Source organism: Dermacentor albipictus, chromosome 1 (genome assembly GCF_038994185.2).
Source record: "Dermacentor albipictus isolate Rhodes 1998 colony chromosome 1, USDA_Dalb.pri_finalv2, whole genome shotgun sequence".
In the NCBI taxonomy this organism is placed as follows: Eukaryota; Metazoa; Arthropoda; class Arachnida; order Ixodida; family Ixodidae; genus Dermacentor; species Dermacentor albipictus.
This window is the reverse complement of record NC_091821.1, coordinates 75,761,611-75,781,784: the sequence shown is the minus strand read 5'-3', so window position 1 is coordinate 75,781,784 and position 20,174 is coordinate 75,761,611. Positions and strand designations below refer to the sequence as shown.

Sequence of the window (20,174 nt, the reverse complement as noted above, 5' to 3'; positions counted from 1 at the left end):
TTCTGCGGAAACCCGCAAGGTGGAGAGAAGTAATTAATAAAGGGAAAATCAGACATCCACCCGTTCGTAGCAATTGCTACAAAGGAAACCCATACGGGTTCCTCGAAAGAAAAGCCTCATAGTTGAAGAAATCAGACATCCACCCGTTCGGTACGAAGGGGTGGATGTTTGATTTTCCCTTTATTAATTTCTTCTCTCCACCTTGCGGGTTTCCGCAGAACTACTACGTCAAACTCTTGCCTTTGCTTCGTGTTGTCGACAAATTCGACTTCGCCCTGCCATCTGCTAGCCGCCTGGTTAGCTCAGATGGTAGAGCGGCTGCCCCGGAAAGGCGGCGGTCCCGAGTTCGAGTCCCGGACCAGGACGAATTTTTCTTCAACTATGAGGCTTTTCTTTCAAAGAACCCGTATGGGTTTCCTTTGTAGCAATTGCTACGAACGGGTGGATGTCTGATTTTCCCTTGATTAATAACAGGTAAATAATCAGGTATGTACACAGGAGACGGCGAAAGATGTCGGACATCTAACCCGAGATAAAAGGTGCAAAGAAAGAGAGAGAGAGAGCAAGGACAGGAAAGGCAGGGAGGTCAACCAGACGAGCATCCGGCTTGGTACCTTACACTGGGAGTGAAGGAAAGGGGAATAGAAAGAGGAAGAGAGAGTGAGCTCTGAGTGCGTGTGGTAGGATGCACAGGGACACCGTATACGGTCTCTTGAGCCGGTACACTTCAAGTAGTGTACAAGTGCATGAATCGCTTTTTGTGCCAGTGACGGGTGTGGCCACAGTCCGAGCATCTTTGACTCGGAGAGCGGTCTCGAGTCCAGTCGGTTTAAAGTTGTACGCAGAGAGAGGCGTGTAAGTCGTTGGTTTCCTCGCACCTACAGGAGTCGCATATCGGGCTCTCGGTCATTCCATACGAAAGGAGTAAGCGTTCGTGAACGCCACTCCCAGCCACAAGCGGCACAGCAAGGTTCTTTCCCCGCGGGAAAGGCTAGGTGGCAGTTGTAGCCATAGCATGGGGTCTAGTTTATGCAATCGGCAATTGAAGGCACTTGAACTCCAGAAATCTTGCGACTTTTTGAGTGCAAGCGGGCGAAGTTCCCTGGAAGCGTCTGACCTCGCCAAAGGTATTGGACGCGTCTGGGTGTCTTCGTGGTCAGACTGGGCAGCCCTGTCAGCAAAGCTGCTCGTAAGTTCTGGTAAGGCGCACGGCACGTAAGTGCGGTCGGGAGCTCTTTGCCACGCCCAGAGCAAGTTAGTTCCGTGCAGGACGTTGGGCGCATCTGGTAATGAACGGTGCTACAAGGCAATATAGCGCACGTGAGTCAGGATCTAAGCATGCGTATAAAATGTCACTAATTAGGTAAACGTGACAACGCCACAAAGAAAATACATCTCCGGGAGACAGAAAAAGAAAAGAAAATCCTTACGGCGCGTGTTTTTGTGGGGCCCATATATACACGCAGAATGTGCAATCTAATCTAATTAAGGTAGAAATGCAAACATAGCCATTACCAAAATTTCCAGCGAAGAAAAGGAAACACTAAAGAAAGAAGCAAGTGGACAGAAACATAGAAAATGAAAATCCAGTGTCTTTCTGTCCAGTTGCTTCCTTCGTTAGTGTGTTTTTCGCTGGGAATTCTTGTAATGCACTTAACGCAGAACCAACTAGTCCGACTTTCAGCTCTGAAAGCTGAAAGCTTTCAGCTCTGCCGCATTGCAAAGAAACATGATCTTTCAAGAGAGCCCAATTAAAAGATAAAATAATACCTAGCCCTGTCGAACGAGACCCGCAATAGAAAAATAAAGTATATATTCGTTTGAACGCAACGACACCATAAACGGAAACAGAAATTCGTTCTTCGAAGGCGCAAAACATCACAATTTGCAGCATGGGCTATACCTCTGGCCATATTAACCACTACTGAAAACTTCACTGGACTTCAAAGTTCTTGAACGTTCTATAAATTAATGTTCAAGACATCAGCCACGATTAAAAATGATGACCGAGCTGGGCGTATAGTTCAAGCTCGTGCCCCGCGAAATGTGTAGGGCACACGTATTAATGCCGTCGCAACACACATTCGAGGTTTTTTCGGCCACTGTGATTCAGCGCGGCCGTCTGCGACGTCGTGTGAACCAGGGCTTGACCAGCGGGTCTACGTTTTCCTGAACGTGAAGCTTCCGTTGAAAGTTCGGTGCTGCTCTCAAGTCTAGGAGTGAAGCTGTGCTCTCCGAATATGGTCCCTTCTGGTGGCAGCTGTCGACCCGCCGGCGGAGTTGCACTACCCCGTTGGAAACAGCGAACCTAGCAGCTGGGGACACTTTCACACACCGCGGCATCGGTAGCTTTCGCCATCTTCTCCAGACGCGCATGTGAGGCGATGTCGAGCGAAGACAGCTGAATGGGTCCCCGCATCTTACGAACAATAACAGGACTGGTCGCTGGCCATCGGCCCGCCTAGAAGGCGCTGCGAGAGCAACGCCGATGACAGTAGTACAGCAAATTCCCATATATTCTGGGGCACATACCCACTCTGGGGGATTCCCTTGCAAAATGCGTTATACGAATTCTGTCGTGTTTCTTTTGAGTTTTTGTTGCCCTCATACACTTTCAGTTGAGATGCAATTGAATGTCGCGCGTGATTTTTGTAAGGGTTGACCAGGAGTTGGGTTGCACAAACGTAAGAAATCGGAGCACATTTAAATACAGAAAAAATTAAACACCATTTGAGCACAAGAAGGTTAATATGAAAACAAAGATAATTTGGAGAATATAGATTAGGGAAATTACAAGAATAAACGGAAACATAAAACTAAATCAATTCGGACTAAATTTACGAAAAACAAACAAACAAACAAACAAACAAACAAACAAACAAACAAACAAACAAACAAACAAACAAACAAACAAACAAACAAACAATTAAGCAATCTCAACCACGTGGAACTTGAAGGCAAATTTATAAAGGCAGGGGAAACGTTCCCGCCACTGTGCCAGAGTCGAGGCACCCAAGGACAGAAGAACAGAAATGGTTAAATCTCCTGCCTAAGATAAAAAAGCGGTGTTCTGAAGGTTCTTTTTCGTAATATAGGAAAACGCCGACAAGAAAGAAAGAAGTGGTAGCGGCCAAAGAAGTGGGCGCATCAGCGAGTCACGAGTTAAGCGGAAAACACAGACACTCCCAACAGGTCCTACATATGGAATGCGGAGGGCCAAAGCGGAAGCAGAGGCTACGTCGAGCGGCCCTTCCATGCCGGGGACGCCGGCAAACACGACATGCTATGGATGATCGAGTCGCCTCCATCTTTCTCTTCTGCAGTTACGTGCAGGGACGAAGGTATAGGACAGGTAGGACGACTTCCACGACTCCCGTGACCTCTCGCGCAACCGCGATTGTCGCTGATGCCGGTTTCAGTGGTGGGGGGTGTTGCGGCGGCCTCCGAATAGGAGCGGCGGACAGCGTGGACTGCACTGGGGTTGCTATCCCCGCAGCGCCTGCACGGGTGGTCGTATCCGTCGCTTGCGTGACGACGAACGCCGCAGCGACCACAGAACGGTGCCGTGCACTGGATGCAAATGTGGCCGCGTGATCCTCACCGTGGATAAACAGAGGCAACGGTAGTCGAACGTCGAACGTCATGCGATGACTGGAAACGTGCAGGGTTGGGCACAGAGCTCGCGAGGTTCATTTCCAAGCGAATGAAATGGCTTCCTGTAACGATTACTCACCATGCGCTCATAAAACCACCGGCGACAAGGAGAACCAGGCAGCCTGGGTGGACGTTGAGAAGAACGGAGCACCGGCTCTTAAGAAAATTGAAAATTTCTTAAGAGCCGGTGAAACTTGAAAATTTCACGCTCCCAGATGCTGTACGCAGGTATACCTCTGAGAGGCCAACTATTCAGGCCATCGCGTTGACGGCGGTCTCAGAACTGGTCACCGTATAGGGACGACGATGTCGTAAAGTGAGGCCCTCGAAGGAGTCTAATATTGCATGGGTACCATTACTGAATCCGGTGGACGTACGTACCTGACGTGGAACACACGACTCAGGGGCGTACGCCGAGCGAGAGTGTCCTGGATGCCACACAACCACACAGCTGAGGTCACTGCTAGCGTCGTAATACGCAATACGCGCCAACCTAATTTCGGCACCTATCATGTGTCTAAGACGAGTGCTGTACTTTGCGAGCACAATAAAGCGATCATGCGAATTAACTGCGCACGGGGATATCCCCTAGTTGTTGACCTTTCGCCAGGCGCCGATGGCGCCTTAAAGTGAATGAAACAATTGAAATCAACGCTGTTAGAAAAGATCCAACCTATGGTGTAGCCATGAGACGGATACGTGATAACATTAACTTAAACACATACCTCACAAGTTGACATTGAACGGGGGTAGCTAGTGGGCCACCGCGGTCAGGCATGCGGGCAGACAGGCACACGGTTTGTGTCGCAACTTGCAAGAGAAGGTGCCGCTGTTGTAGAAAAAATGAAGCCAGGCGTATATTTTTTAGCTACTTTAGCAGTATGATTTCTTGTACAAGGCGATAGCCACAGACAATCCAGATGAAAAGGCGGAACTATGTTATCTGGCTCGGCCGATAAAGAAAAAAAATCAATTCGAATTGAAACAGCACAAACACAAATACCCTACATTGATTTTTCAAAGGAGCATTGGTAATCATTCTTGTTAGATATGAAAGGAAGGTAAGATATTAAAGGATACGCATCCGGTCGTAAGCACAGCCGTTCATAAATGCAATTGAACGAACAAGAAACCAAATAAGCCAGCAAATACATCAAACAGTTGATAAAGAAGTGCGTAAGATTCGGGCAGGTACCAAAAGGTGGTATAGCTAGTGCCTCCCGCTAGCTATAGCTCAAATGTCCGCTGCAATGAGCTATATATTTCGTATTATTAATTATGTCTTCTTGCATTACCTTCGCGGGCAATATCAGCACATAAGAAACGTTGTAAAGATGTGGCCCTCCAAATTTTTTCTATATATATCGTATGCTACTAAACTACGAGTATATAGTACCGAAAGTAATGATAAACATTTTTTTTACACACAAAGTTGCAAGAGCAGAGTAATTAGTTTGGGGAGAAATTTTCTGGTACGAATTCCGGCTAGCTGGTCCCGGCCATTCCTGAGCTTTCCTTCGATTACGCTCGTAACCGCAGTTACGATGCCACGCTCACCGCTGATGCTCTTCCAGGTGCTGTTGCTATCATTTTTGGGCCAGCTGTCTCCCGCCACGCTGGCATCGCTACGGCTGGTCATGCCTCAACCTTCTTGGTGTCCTGATGCCGCAAGGAATTATGCGACTCGATTCTCAGCCAACTGCACCGCATCACCGTACCCACCACTGCCAGTTCTGGACACTACTGTGTATGCAGTCCGGCAACATGGTACGGCGTCAGCTGACCCAGCCGCTCAAGAACGCGCACATTTCACCAACGCAACGGGCCACGACACCGCAGTTACGATGCCACGCTCACCGCTGATGCTCTTCCAGGTCTGTCAGTATGAAACTTTGCTTTACCGTAACGACGATGTTTGCCTTTTCGCGGTGTCGTGGCCACCCAATTCTTTCAAATGTGCCCGCGCTGCTTTGATGTACCTTTGGCGCGTTCTACTTCTCAGTGGCGATGTTGAAGCGAGCCCTTGGCCCATGACTAAGGCGCAAGAGGACAAATTAGACAATGTGGCTCTTGTGGTCCAACGTTTGGAAGCTAGCCATACTACAGTCTTGGAGTCATTGAATAAGATCCTAAATATTCATATCAGCCTCAAGAATGACTTGGATGCCTAACTAAGCGTGTCGTTGAATTGGAATCTAAAAGTGAATTGGCGCCATCTGAACAGTCCGCGTTAACCCCGAACTTAAAATTGTCTAAAATGCAAGACAAAATTGATGATTTAGAAAACCGGTCTAGACGGTCTAATGTTTAGAAGAAGTTGTTGTTGGGCGAGTTGGTAGATATTAGCGAACATTGTTTAACTGCGCGAAAAAACGGACCACAAAGACAATATGGGACATGGACTTTCTTCTTTTTGGACATGTTCTTTTTTGGACGTGTTTTTGGACATGGTCATGTTCTTTTTTATGGAATCCATGATACAGACGATGAAACTTGGGCGACTTCGGAGCAGCTCGTGAACGAATCTTGTTCCAGCAAACTTGGTGTCTTCACAACTTCAGTTGCGAGAGCGCATCGTTTGGGCCGTTTTTCTACAAATAAGGCGAGACTAATCATTGCTAAATTTTACAATGATAAAGAAGTTCAATCTGTGCTAAGCAACAGATCGAGGCTGAAGGACACTGACTTCAGCATCGCTCGTGATTATTCTGAAGCTGTCCAACAAACGCGCCGTCATCTCTGGCAGTACGGGAAGTCTGTAAAAAAAGGTGACCGCATTCGTCTCGCATTCAACAAGCTTCGCATTAATAACGATACTTATGAATGGGACTCTGACGCTGCTCGCGTAGTATGTGTTTCTCGGCATCCCACGCAAGAATGATGTTCGTCTGCACTCCTTCAAATCATACCCCAGCTTTCCGTTTTCCTCAAAGATCGCCATGTAATGCTTCCAAAACCATTTCTTTCCTTTACACTAACATCAGAAGTGTTGTATCGAAGGATGTCGCTATTTCTTCACTAATCGATTCATGCTCCGCATCACTTGTAGCGCTAACCGAAACATGGCTGACTGATCTTATTCCTGATAATTCAATTTTTGTCAGCCAGACACGTTTCAACATCTTTCGATGCGACAGGCCGTAACCTAAAGGAGGTGGTGTACTCTTGGTGATAAGGGATGATTTGCTAACCGTGCCTGTGATGATTAGTTTTTTTCTTGAATGTGTATGTGTTTCTTTTAAGTATTGTTCAACTGATGTAATTATTGGTGCTGTTTACCGTCCTCCTAATATGAATGGTGGTTTTTCGTCTCAATTTCATCGAATTCTGTGTGAAATATGTACGCGTTTCCCTAACTGTACTTTACTCATATTTGGAGACTTCAACTTCCCTAGTATAAACTGGTTGTCATAATCCGTCACAGCGAGTGAAACCGAAGCTAACCTGTTTCTTCAGTCATGTCTTGATTTTTCACTAGCACAACGTATTACAAATCCCACGTGTCGCACATCGTGTACTGCCAACATTATAGATTTAATATTAACGGATAATCAAGATATTTGTTCAGACCTTATTCATGTGGACGGCATTTATGATCATGACGTAATAACAGGACGCATTACCGGTTCCCTTAACGAAAACTACTATTAAACAAATCAGGTGTTACAAGAGAGCTAACTATGAAAAAATAAATTCCGAATTAGATTATTTCACTGCCCAGTTCATGAATCAATATTTATTGCGCACTGTTGAGCAGAATTGGGATTTATTCACCAATACTTTTAATAAACTTGTTGATGACTTCGTTCCACTTATGACCATCCGATGTAGCTGCAGTGCACCGTGGTTTAATCAGAAGTTGCGACATATGAATAATAAGAAAACGATTTTACCGGCAGGCACTAAAATATGGTCTTCTAAGAGCGTGGGACAAGTATAAGAAATGCGACAAGGACTACCAGTCACTCCTAAAATCCACTCGACGCCAGTTTTTCAATCACGACCTATCATCTCTGCTGATTAACAGTCCTCGTAAGTTCTGGCACATCATAAATCCTAGCTTTCATCCCGACATTTTTCTTACCGACAGTAACGGCGCCATAATTAATGTGTCTGAATGTGCCCAGGTTTTTAATGACACCTTTTCATTAGTATTCACCAAAGAAGACATTAGACAGTTTTAGTACTGCGTCATGACGATACGTACGCAGCACGCAAGGGCTTTGCGGAACGTAGGAGCGCGTGTCGCGTTGGGGCTTTTAGTACTGCGAAATGCCTACGTACGTAAGAGGGCGAGCGTTAGACGCCGGGTGCGTCGGAGCGTATGGCCGTGTCCGCCACTACGTCGAACCGTCGGTCGAACAAGATGTCGTTGATCTCGCTAACGTGATGTAACGTGTGGGCGCGTTACCGCTTCGTCGGACTATATTTAGGCCTTTAAGAGACTCTACTTTTAATGCGGATATAATGCACGAATCATATCGAGAAAAATAAAAAAAACGAGTACTTGCTTTCTCAGGCTGGCACGGTCATTTGCGACAAACTGCGCCAAAAGCAGGTCGAGCCTTTCGCGCAAACAGCACACACTGAACACTTCCTCAAAAACAAAGTTCCTATTTTTGCTATGCATTCCCAACGTGCAGGGTCTGGGAATGCCTTCTGCGCGTTCACTTCACGCAGCAAAGCCAAATCGTAGGCCATTGAAAGTACCGCCTTCCGCGAGTCGCCTTTGACGCTGCCATCTTGGGAAACTCTTTTGTCTCGCGCTCTCCCGAACAAACGAGAACCACGAGAGCAGCACGCAAGGCTCCCTACGTACGCTCGCAAGAATCGGATGCGTGCGTACGCAACGGCCGCGTACGCATCTCGTACCGTTTGTGTTGCGTTCTGCACATGCGCAGTATGCAGAACGCAGCGATCTTACGTTCGCAACGCCGTTGCGTACGCTACGTACGCAGTGCTAAAACTGTCTATTAGCTCATCCCCTGTCTTAAATACAATCCATGACATTTGCATGCCTGAAATTGTGATTAATGAAACACGTATCTTACCTTTATTAAACAATCTTAATATTACTAGTAGTTCGGATCACCTCGGCTTTAACAATAAGACACTTAAAAGTACATATCAAAGCATTTGCGCTGTGCTGTCCTGGTTCTTTTCGCAATCATTATCACATGGACTAATTCCTCATTACTGGCGGATAGCCAAAGTAATACCTATATTTAAATCAGGTGAGCGTTCCTCTCCATTGAACTATCGACCCATCTCGTTAACCAGCACCGTTTGCAAACTTCTTGAGCATATCATTCACAGCCAAGTCATTAACTACCTCGAAGGTCGTAACATTATTTTTAATGATCTGCACGGTTTCCGCAAGGGATTTTCATGTGACACTCAACTAGCTGGTTTCGTTAATGACTTACAATTATCACTTGATGCGGGCTTTCAGGTTGACGCAGTGTTTCTTGATTTTTCAAAGGCTTTTCATCGGGTTCCTCATCACAGACTTCTACTAAAACTAGCACAGCTTAACATCCACCCTATCGTTCTCGCTTGGATTAAGGACTTTGTCATCTAGAACGCAGTTCACCTCAGTTAATAATTCTAACTCCTCCTCTGCTTATGTGACATCTGGTGTACCACAAGGAAGTGTGCTTGGACCTTTGCTTTTTTAAATCTATATTAATGACTTAGCTGCCTGTGTAACATCTAGAATTCGACTTTTCGCTGATGACTGTGTAATTTACCGTAACATTACTAGTGACAGTGACCGCCAATTCCTACAACCTGATCTCAACGCAGTAAGCTTATGGTGCTCATCCTGGTTAATGTCATTAAACGTTTCTAAAACAATACATATATTTCACTCGTCGCACAGATCGCATTCCAACCACTTATATTCCTAACAACAATACTGTAGAACTACCAACAACATACAAGTACCTTGGTGTGCACCTTCAGTTTGACCTATCATGGCATCACCATATCAACCTCACCCTAGCGTCTGCTAACCGCTCACTTGTTCTTCTCAAACGTAACCTCAGACAGGCCCCTATGCACGTTAAAAAACTGGCTTATAACTCTAATACGCCCTAAAATCGAATATGCTGCGGCCATCTGGGACCCTGAGCAAGCCTACGTTATCAATAACATCGAATCCTTGCAGAACCGTGCTGTTCGCTTCATATTTTCAGGCTACTCACCCTTCACAAGTGTTACAGCATTAAAAAAAAACGTGCCGAACTGGAAGATTTGTCATATCGCCGCAAACTTGCTCGTTTAACACGTGATTTGTTTCAGTCACCTCATGCCATCTTTCCACGTCGTGATCATTCTTTCAAAATTAAACGTGTGAGGTGTCTTTACTCGTCTTACGCCAATTCATTCATTCCCCGTACTATCATCGAGTGGAATAGTTTACCATCAGCCATCGCCACAGAAACCGACATCATAAAATTCCAGGAGTTTCTTCATTGTGACGGAAATGTGTAATTTTGTTGTTTTTGTTTGTGTTCATTTTTTCTTTTTGTGTTATGCCTTGTTTTATTGCACTTATTACTGAAATGTATCGCTTTTATTAAAAGCTGTATCGCCCCCCCCCCCCCCCCTATGTAATACCCTCCCCTGGAGGGCCTTTAGGGGGAACGTAAATAAATAAATAAATAAATAAATAAATAAATAAATAAATACTGTCGTAGTAAATGTCGTAGCACAGCTGAACGCTGCAACTAAATAATTCGTTAAAATATACTCGTTACTTTCAGCCGTGTGCGTATTCTGAATACTTATGTTCGCTCAAGAATGCGGCTTTGTAACTATGTAGGAGCGATACATAGCAGTAAGTGTAGCCAAACTAAGGAGACACATGATGCACACTTTAAGCTCTATATCCATGCTATCAAACACGTCGACTTTCCCATGCGTTAGAAAAAGGACAAGAAGAATGACAAGAATACTTATCAAGAAAATTGACAGGAAAACAAGAACCAGCTGTCTAAGAAGGCTGGTAGAAATAAAAACCGGTAAACACATTCCTTTAAATGTAAAAGAGGTGAAAAAAATGGCCAGGCTTAGCTTGGTTAAGCCAAGAATGCATTGCATATTGCGCGAGTTGGGGCCCAGCTTTTCCTCGGGCTGTCGTGACGTCACGTCACGTGGTTGCGCTAAAGGTCAATGGTGGCTGCCCGGCCGCGCCCAAGGGCTGAACTGAGTGATTGCAATATGCAACGCATAAAAATAGAAGCAACTTAATAACAAACATAGCAAACTTAAAAGAGAATAGACCCACATATGAGACACGCAGCAATGAACAATGGCTCATACCCTCAATGGTGGCTGCCCGGCCGCGCCCAAGGGCTGAACTGAGTGATTGCAATATGCAACGCATAAAAATAAATTCACCGACCATTACGATACTCCCTAAGGCCAAATTTGAGCGCAGCTCTATACATGTTTTCATTTCACGATATATTGAGGAAAAGAATTCGAGAGCGAAATGTAGCAGAGTCGGCAATCGTCGGAAATCTTATCTGTGGGTCAAGCGCGTCGGCTTTTATACATGACTCGTCGAAGGTTCCAGTGTAATCGCTGGTGCCGTGTGGCTTACAGAAAGTACTACACAATTCGCGTCACGCATACAATAAGATAACAAAACAATCGCAAACCATGACAATGGAAACGAGCGCGAACGAGACTAAACCAAGCAAACCAAACAGGCGTGAGCGAGAGCTGACGCAAGCACACGATGGTACGAAACGAGCGGTCCGAGGAGACCTGATACGAGTACGCACCTAGCGGTCGGGCGTGTCCACCTGACACCAGTTTCCCGCGCGCACGACACCGAAGGGGCCGCTCTCAATGATATCCGCCTTTCGCGGCTCGAATCTTTCATCTCACGCTCCGCGTTCCCTCTCATCTTTCGCTGAACTCGTTCGCTCGGTTACGCCGCCGATGCCGCCGACGCCCGCCGCAGGAACGTACGCCTAAGAGCAAGGGAGGTATTCTGTAAGAGTCCACCTAGTGGACATGTCCACTTCGTCTGCTGTTTAAGTTCTTATTGGCATTGGCGACTGGCTGTGGACGCGCAGCCAAACCCAGCCAATCATAACTTCAGCAGCAGACGACGAAATGGACATGTCCGCTAGGTGGACTATAACAGAATACCTCCCCTGCGCTCTAAAAATCGGCGGATCCCACGCACGCGTGGGAATCGCATTGAGGATGAGCCAAGCCTTCATTCATGTTGACGTAATTGTTTAAAGCGGAGTTGCTCGCCAACTGCCACTAAGATCAGACGTGTTTCGATTGCTTCGTGAATCTCGGCTGATAGCACCGACTCGCAAGCCATCGCCTCACCGGCCGTGGCCGCCTCGCCTGCGTTACGACTGCGGCACCGCCCCTGGCTGAACGTTACCAAGGCTAGTCCCCTGGCCCTGCAGGCAAAGGAGCGGTCTGCCAGAAGCCTTGGACGTGGCCGTGGGGCCGCCTTTCGGCTCTCGTCTCGTGGACATCATCGACCACTTGGACGGAACACCGTTGGCGCCGCTCGCCTCAGAGTTTTGCGCATTATGCTCGCCAAGACAGCCCCCCGGCGGCTTGCCGTTTGCGTCTTGTGGCGGAAACGCGCCCACGTTCTTCACATGTAAACACTACCGGCGCCTGCAGCGGAGCCAATAATTAAACCACCACTACCTGCCTCCGGTCTGAATGGCCGTGTGAAGCGCATGGTTTCACAGATTGATGAACTTGGCTCGCCTGCTTCGGAAACACCGGCCAGCAAGAGGGAATGTCACTGCCATGTTACCGACTCGGACTTATTCCGCAAAAAATTGAACGCATTGATTGCAGATATACGGCGTCTGACCCGTTGCAGGTGGTAACGATAGCCGTACAGGACGCCACGTAGTCTAAATGGGTGGACAAGAACGAACCACCGCCGCATTTAGATATTTTGCGTCTGTGGGCAGCACGTTAAACCGAGAACTAGCTGGGGGGGGGGGGGGGGGGCGCTGAGCTTCGTGAGAACCTAGACTCACCACGCCAGCCGGTCGCTGCGAGAAGCGCCTTTTCCGGGAACGGCGGATGGACTGGTGTGTGTCGCTTGGCCCATATTGTTCGTCCGCCTCAATCTGGAGAACATTCCGGACCATGGAATACGGCGATCGCACATCGCACGCAGAAGACAGTACATACCAGTCTTTGTCCCAAAGTGCGCGTCCGCGTCCCTCTCGACATGGCCGCCATTGCCGCCGCAGCACCGCTTACACGGTGGTAGGGAGGCAAGCTCCCTATTGTTCCTGAGCTCGCCGGACTGGTTGATCACGTGGGTCGCTCGTGCGGTGACGAGGGACGGAGAAGCCTCGGTGATAGAGCAGAGTAGTTTGGAAGATGGAGCAGCGTGGTTGTGCACCGAGATACAGCTGAAGATGCGGTCGGCAGGCTGAAATCCCCAGGCCGAAGTCTTCGCCGGTCGATCGACAGACGGTGCAAGTCCGTGAAGACCTTCGGCAGCGAGGTATCAGAAGCCCGACGCTTCTCCAGATCGGTATCTCGGCGAGCACGCCACATATATGCCTCGTGTTCCAACCTGATCTTTGAACTTTCCACCGGTCTCTTTTTTTTTACATCAAGTTTGATCTTTCATTTACGTATTCATCGCGTGTTCATTTTTGTATGTTCTACGAGCGTATTAGTGTAGTGTGTGCCGCGTTTATTGTCGCGCGTATTTTTCGTTTGTGCCGCGTACTTTATGATTATTTCTCGAGTGTTAGAAATTCCCAAGTGGTGGGCTTTAATTAAAATTATGGGGTTTTACGTGCCAAAACCACTTTCTGATTATGAGGCACGCCGTAGTGGGGGACTCCGGAAATTTCGACCACCTGGGGTTCTTTAACGTGCACCTAAATCTAAGTACACGGGTGTTTTCGCATTTCGCCCCCATCGAAATGCGGCCGCCGTGGCCGGGATTCGATCCCGCGACCTCGTGCTCAGCAGCCTAACACCATAGCCACTGAGCAACCACGGCGGGTTGGTGGGCTTTGTGTCGCGCGTCACGTCAGAGTTGGTGTTGTGTGTGACCCGCACGCCTTCCGCGAGGCTTTGCAACATCTGCTTTCCGTTTGCGTATTCTTTTTTTCATCATGTCTCTGACCTGATTTTATTTTATTAAACTGAGTGTTTGTTTTAAGTCGCCTCCCGTCTCATGCCCCTGGTCCACGGTTGATCAGGCGTGGACCTTATCGCTGTTCAACAGTCGAACCATCCCTAAATGCACCCAGGGTGGGTTTGTCATCACCCCATCCCCTCCGGTTCGGCGAGTGCGAATATATTGCCACCAATATTTAACAGTCTTCTGGCTGTACGCCGAACCATGTCGCACCAGAAGTAGCCAGGACTTTTTTTCCCAACGTACGATCAGGCACCGCCACAATTCAGCTGTCCGTATAACCTTGACCTGGAAGTTGACGGGACACCCAGTCACTCAGACAGCGAAGGCGTGCAAGTGCCGTTTACAACGGCGGAGCTTCAGGCACCCATTTACCAGGCAAAAGTACGCAAGGCACCAGGCCCAGATGGGATCTCTGATGAAGTGTTAAAGAAGATCGATGGCCCTGCGCTGCAGTGGCTGGTTGCCTTGCTTGATGTAACTTGGATGACCGATGAGATGCCTGAATCATGGAAGCATGCTGAAGTTGTGCCAATGCCGAAGCCAGGAAAGCACTCTGGCAAGCTGTCTAATCTTCGGCCTATCGCCCTAATGTGTACTTTGTGCAAGCTTCTGGAACGCATGTTGGCATCGTGCATCTCCTGGTGTTTGGAAAAGCACACCTGATACCATTAAGTCCAGATTGGCTTTCGATTGCACTTGGGCACGGAAGATGGCCTAGACCATTTGACGTCCATGGTGCTTGTGGGAGGAAGAACATGCAGCATTCGAACCCTCGTCGTCATGTATTTTCATAATGCCTACGACAACGTTAGCCAATGGCTTGCAATGGCTTCAACGTCCGCCCCGCGTCTGCGACATTGTGATGCCCTTTTTGAAACACCGCACCTTCTGTACCTGGAGTCGGCAAGGAAAAAACCCGACAATTTGTTTTGAAGCGGAGCGTACCGCAGGGCTCGGTGATGACTCCGATATTGTTCAACACTGCCCTATTGCCCCTCGCGTGGCAACCACATCGGTATTCCAGATGCCTTCTTCCCTCTGTACGCGGACGTGGTTACGCCCACTGCAGGGCAAAGGCCTCTCCCATACTTCTCCAACAACCCCGGTCATGTACTAATTGCGGCCATGTCGTCCCTGCAAACTTCTTAATCTCATCCGCCCACCTAACTTTCTGCCACCCCCTGCTACGCTTCCCTTCCCTTAGAATCCAGTCCGTAACCCTTAATGACCATCGGTTATCTTCCCTCCCCATTACATGTCCTGCCCATGCCCATTTCTTTTTCTTGATTTCAACTAAGATGTCATTAACTCGCGTTTGTTTCCTCACCCAATCTGCTCTTTTCTTATCCCTTAACGTTACATCCATCATTCTTCTTTCCATAGATCATTGCGTCGTCCTCAATTTGAGTAGAACCCTTTTCGTAAGCCTCCATGTTTCTGCCCCGTAGGTGAGTACTGGTAAGACACAGCTATTGTACACTTTTCTCTTGAGGGATAATGGCAACCTGCTGTTCATGATCTGAGAATGCCTGCCAAACGCACCCCAGCCCATTCTTATTCTTCTGATTATTTCCGTCTCATGATCCGGATCCGCCGTCACTACCTGCCCAAAGTAGATGTATTCCCTTACGACTTCCAGTGCCTCGCTACCTATTGTAAATTGCTATTCTCTTCCGAGACTGTTAAACATTACTTTAGTTTTCTGCAGATTAATTTTTAGACCCACTCTTCTGCTTTGCCTCTCCAGGTCAGTGAGCATGCATTGCAATTGGTCCCCTGAGTTACTAAGCAAGGCAATATCATCAGCGAATCGCAAGTTACTAAGGTATTCTCCATTAAATTTTATCACCAATTCTTCCCAGTCCAGGTCTCTGAATACCTCCTGTAAACACGCTGTGAATAGCATTGGAGAGATCGTATCTCCCTGCCTGACGCCTTTTTTTATTGGGATTTTATTGCTTTCTTTATGGAGGACTACGGTGGCTGTGGAGCCGCTATAGATACCTTTCAGTGTTTTTACATATGGCTGGTCTACACCCTGATTCCGTAGTGCCTCCATGACTGCTGAGGTTTCGACAGAATCAAACGCTTTCTCGTGATCAATGAAAGCTAGATATAAGGGTCGGTTATATTCCGCACATTTCTCTATCACCTGATTGATAGTGTGAATATGGTCTATTGTTGAGTAGCCTTTACGGAATCCTGCCTGGTCCTTTGCTTCACAAAGTCTAAGGTGTTTCTGATTCTATCTGCGATTACCTTAGGTAAATAGTTTGTAGGCAACGGACAGTAAGCTGATCGGTCTATAATTTTTCAAGTCTTTGGCGTCCCCTTTCTTATGGATTAGGAATATGTTAGCGTTCTTCCAAGATTCCGGTACGCTCGAGGTCATGAGGCATTGCGTTTACAGGGTGGCCAGTTTCTCTAGAGCAATCTGCCCACCATCCTTCAACAAATCTGCTGTTACCTGATCCTCTCCAGCTGCCTTCCCCCTTTGCATATCTCCCAAGGCTTTCTTTACTTCTTCCGGCGTTAGCTGTGGGATTTCGAATTCCTCTAGACTATTTTCTCTTCCATTATCGTTGTGGGTGCTGCTGGTACTGTATAAATCTCTATAGAACTCTTCAGCCACTTGAACTATTTCATCCATATTAGTAATGATATTGCCGGCTTTGTCTCTTAAAGCATACATCTGATTCTTGACAATTCCTAGTTTCTTCTTCACTGCTTTTAGGCTTCCTCCGTTCCTGAGAGCATGTTCAATTCTATCCATATTATACTTCCTTATGTCAGCGGTCTTACGCTTGTTGATTAACTTAGAAAGTTCTGCCAGTTATATTCTAGCTGTAGGGTTAGAGGCTTTCATACATTGGCGTTTCTTGATCAGATCTTTCGTCTCCTGCGATAGTTTACTGGTATCCTGTCTAACGGAGTTACCACCGACTTTTATTGCACACTCCTTAATGATGCCCACAAGATTGTCCTTCATTGCTTCTACACTATAAGGTCCTCTTCCTGAGTTAAAGCCGAATACCTGTTCTGTAGCTTGATTTGGAATTCCTCTATTTTCCCTCTTACCGCTAACTTATTGATCGGCTTCTTATGTACCAGTTTCTTCCGTTCCCTCTTCAGGTCTAGGCTAATTAGAGTTCTTACCATCCTATGGTCACTACAGCGCACCTTGCTGAGCACGTCCACATCTTGTATGATGCCAGGGTTAGCGCAGAGTATGAAGTCTATTCCATTTCTAGTCTCGCCGTTCGCGCTCCTCCACGTCCACTTTCGGCTATCCCGCTTGCGGAAGAAGGTATTCATTATCCGCATATTATTCTGTTCCGCAAACTCTACTAATAACTCTCCCCTGCTTTTCCTAGTGCCTATGCCATATTCCCCAACTGCCTTGTCTCCAGCCTGCTTTTTGCCTACCTTGGCATTAAAGTCACCCATTAGTATAGTGTATTTAGTTATCACTCTACCCATCGCCGATTCCACGTGTTCATAGAAGCTTTCGACTTCCTGGTCATCATGACTGGATGTAGGGGCGTAGACCTGTACAATCTTCATTTTGTACCTCTTATTAAGTTTCACAACAAGACCTGCCACCCTCTGGTTAATGCTATAGAATTCCTGTACGTTACCAGCTATATTCTTATTATTCAGGAATCCGACTCCTAGTTCTCGTCTCTCCGCTAAGCTCCGGTAGCACAGGACGTGCCCGCTTTTTAGCACTGTATATGCTTCTTTTGGCCTCCTAACTTCACTGAGCCCTATTATATCCCATTTACTGCCCTCTAATTCTTCCAATAGCACTGCTAGACTCGCCTCACTAGATAACGTTCTAGTGTTAAACGTTGCCAGGTTCATATTCCAATGGCGGCCTGTCCGGACCAGCGTCCAATGGCTCGCTGCATAAAGGGGCACTAAATGCAAATATTAAGTCATAGAATAGTGCTTGAGAACGTCTAAGGTGTCAATATTAACATAAGGGGAGCTTTTATTAATAATCAGGAAATTGAGGTAAATGCAGTATACGATTAGAGACCCCCGGGACATTCAAGTACTAGCCCGATGATGAAGGCGCTCCTCAGTATAATTCTGTCACTAGTACCCAACCACTCATAAGAAAAAAAAAATCATTGTATTTCATTATAAGACGAAAGAAAATGGTTTTCCAATTCTAATTGATATTTAGAAAAAAAAATAACTCATTTACGATACCCTTGACGACGACTACACGGGCGGTCGAAAGGTTTCGTTTTCTCCACTCTGCGCCCCCCCCCCCCCCCCCACGTTTTCGCGTTTCAGTAGTTTCGTTATAGCGCAGTGCTATGCTGCTTTTGCTGTCTCGCGAAACTCGCACAAACTGCAAGTAGCAGAGGATGCTACGTCCATGTGATGTCGCGGGATGCCGGAAAAGTGCACGCCACTTGACCATAAACAGCTGCAGCGGCGAATCCAACGCTCTGTCTTGGCTCGGTTTCTCCATGGCCGCGCGTTTGCGTCTTGCGCAGAAAAACGTAGCGCCGTCTGTCGGGTGCTGTTTTACTCTCCGACGGCCATTAAGGGCGGTGATGACTTATGTAATATCACCACTCACCTGCTCTGGGTGGGCGCTTTGAATTGCGCTAACGGTAGGCGGACTTTCCAGACGCAAATTTCCCTTAAACTAAGTATTTTCTTGGCACGGAACAAGCGCTGCGAGGTTTCTGGAATAGTATTTTAACAGTCCACGTCGACTTAGTATTTGCCTTTAGTGTCCCTTTAAAAAGTCAAGCTGTACATGCTGCGGCGTTTTTAGCCCGCTACTACAATCCAACTCTGCCACAGCCTCTCGCACCCTAGCCAGAAATTCCGCCATGGCTTAATGCACAGGCCAGCAACAGCCGACCGCTGCCTCACCTGCGACAACTTAACTGTCAGGTGGCACAGGAGCCCGCCCTCACAGCCATCGGTGACTCATTAGAGGTATGCGTAGACGCAGCTATATCTACAGCTGCGTTTCGCACACCAGCCTTGTATGCCCCTGCTACCTGACGAGCAACAAATATGTTCCTATATTTCACAGGCACGTTTCCATCTGTATTGGTGGAGCGCGTAGTTATACGAGACGGTTTATCAGCTATGGTACCTGAGCTCCACTGCTTGTCACCGTATAGACTGCTTACATACGCAGACTCTACGTGGGCAATTCGAGAGCTACGAAAGGTGACCAGCTCCCTAGATATAGCCTCAGAGGTTCACCGCCTGATCGACTCGTGTACCTGTCCTATCCGGGTACTGTGGACCCCTTGGTCTGCACCTACCCAACTGGACGCAGATACCGCCTGCCATATGCAGCGGAAGTCCAAAACCTCGCTGTCTCTACTTCGTCTGTACTCAAAGGACAGCTTGTTCATGCACAAAGGATAACCCCGGCGCTCCGCGCGCGCACTCATTCCTCCGCGTGGATTGGACCTTTCCGGCAGGTTAACTCGTCGAGAGGAGGTTGCGCTCAGGAGGATCCGCGTGGGCGCTGCCTTGACTCATGCTATCCGGGCCACTTGGACGTTCGGTATACAGCCTCCCCTACTGTTAAGCCCATTCTTCACTGCCCCAGGTACAAAGGCAACGCTGGACCACCTCCCGGGGACCTGTCCGGGCATTCACGACGCCCGCACCCGCCACCTGCGCGGCCTTGGCTATCACTCAGCTCGACCACCTGACTTAACGCGCTGGACACATGGTCCTTTGCACAGGCCGCTCCTTGACTTCGACCACGAAACAGACCTACGTCTTTTTATTTAGTTTATACCATAGGGAATACTGGTGCCAATAAAAACTGTTAAAGCGCCTCGATTTCATCCAAGGCGTCAACTTTGCGCCTGTTTTGTTCGCTTCACTTCTTTCTCCACAATCAGCTGCTTTTGATGCCGAATTTCCTCGCTTCTTTGTAGCCAAATTCTTCAATCTTCTGTTGCTTACTTCACTTCTTGCCTCTTGTCTTACTTGTCCATTCCGGCACATACCCTACCCGCCGCGGTCGCTCAGCGCGCCCCGAGCGCGTTAGATTTAGATGAACGTTAACGAACCCTAGGCGGTAAAAATTTATCTTCAATCCCCCACTAAGGCGTGCCTCGTAATCAAATCGCGGTTTTGGCACGTAAAACCGGGTAACTTTTTGGACACATACCCAGTGGAACGTAATCGCCCTGAAAGATTGGTCAATAGAGAGTTTTAGAATTGGGGGCCAAAGCGGCTTGGGGACCCAAGAAAATTGCGCGCCACAAGTGCGCATGCGCAGAACCCAAGCCAGTCCTGGTTTCTTGCGTTCGCGTTAACCCAAGACCCAAAAATCGAAAACTAGCGTGGG

General features: G+C 47.6%; 2 protein-coding genes across 7 annotated transcripts in view; one reads left to right on the top strand and one right to left on the bottom strand.

Moving 5' to 3' along the window:
- Window positions 1-5,359, bottom strand: part of Adk2 (Adenosine kinase 2) — a 68,658-nt gene extending 63,299 nt beyond the window's left edge. Inside the window, exons 1-2 of one of the 2 annotated variants that reach the window (XM_065434484.1) lie at window positions 5,212-5,359; window positions 4,380-4,483 (exon numbers count right to left, since the gene is read on the bottom strand). In XM_065434484.1, the coding sequence (XP_065290556.1) occupies window positions 4,380-4,483; window positions 5,212-5,277 (170 nt within the window). In that variant the 5' untranslated portion in view covers window positions 5,278-5,359. The remainder of the gene's footprint in view (window positions 1-4,379; window positions 4,484-5,211) is intronic. The other variant, XM_065434486.1, reaches the window with a different exon arrangement.
- LOC135903970 (uncharacterized) overlaps window positions 5,358-20,174 on the top strand; it is a 309,023-nt gene continuing 294,206 nt past the window's right edge. For 2 of the 5 annotated variants that reach the window (XR_010564975.1, XR_011507453.1), the window contains exon 1: window positions 5,409-5,528. The gene's annotated coding sequence lies outside the window, so the exon portion shown is untranslated. Of the gene's footprint in view, window positions 5,529-20,174 lie in introns of all 5 variants that reach the window. The other 3 variants (XM_070522417.1, XR_011507451.1, XR_010564974.1) reach the window with 3 other exon arrangements.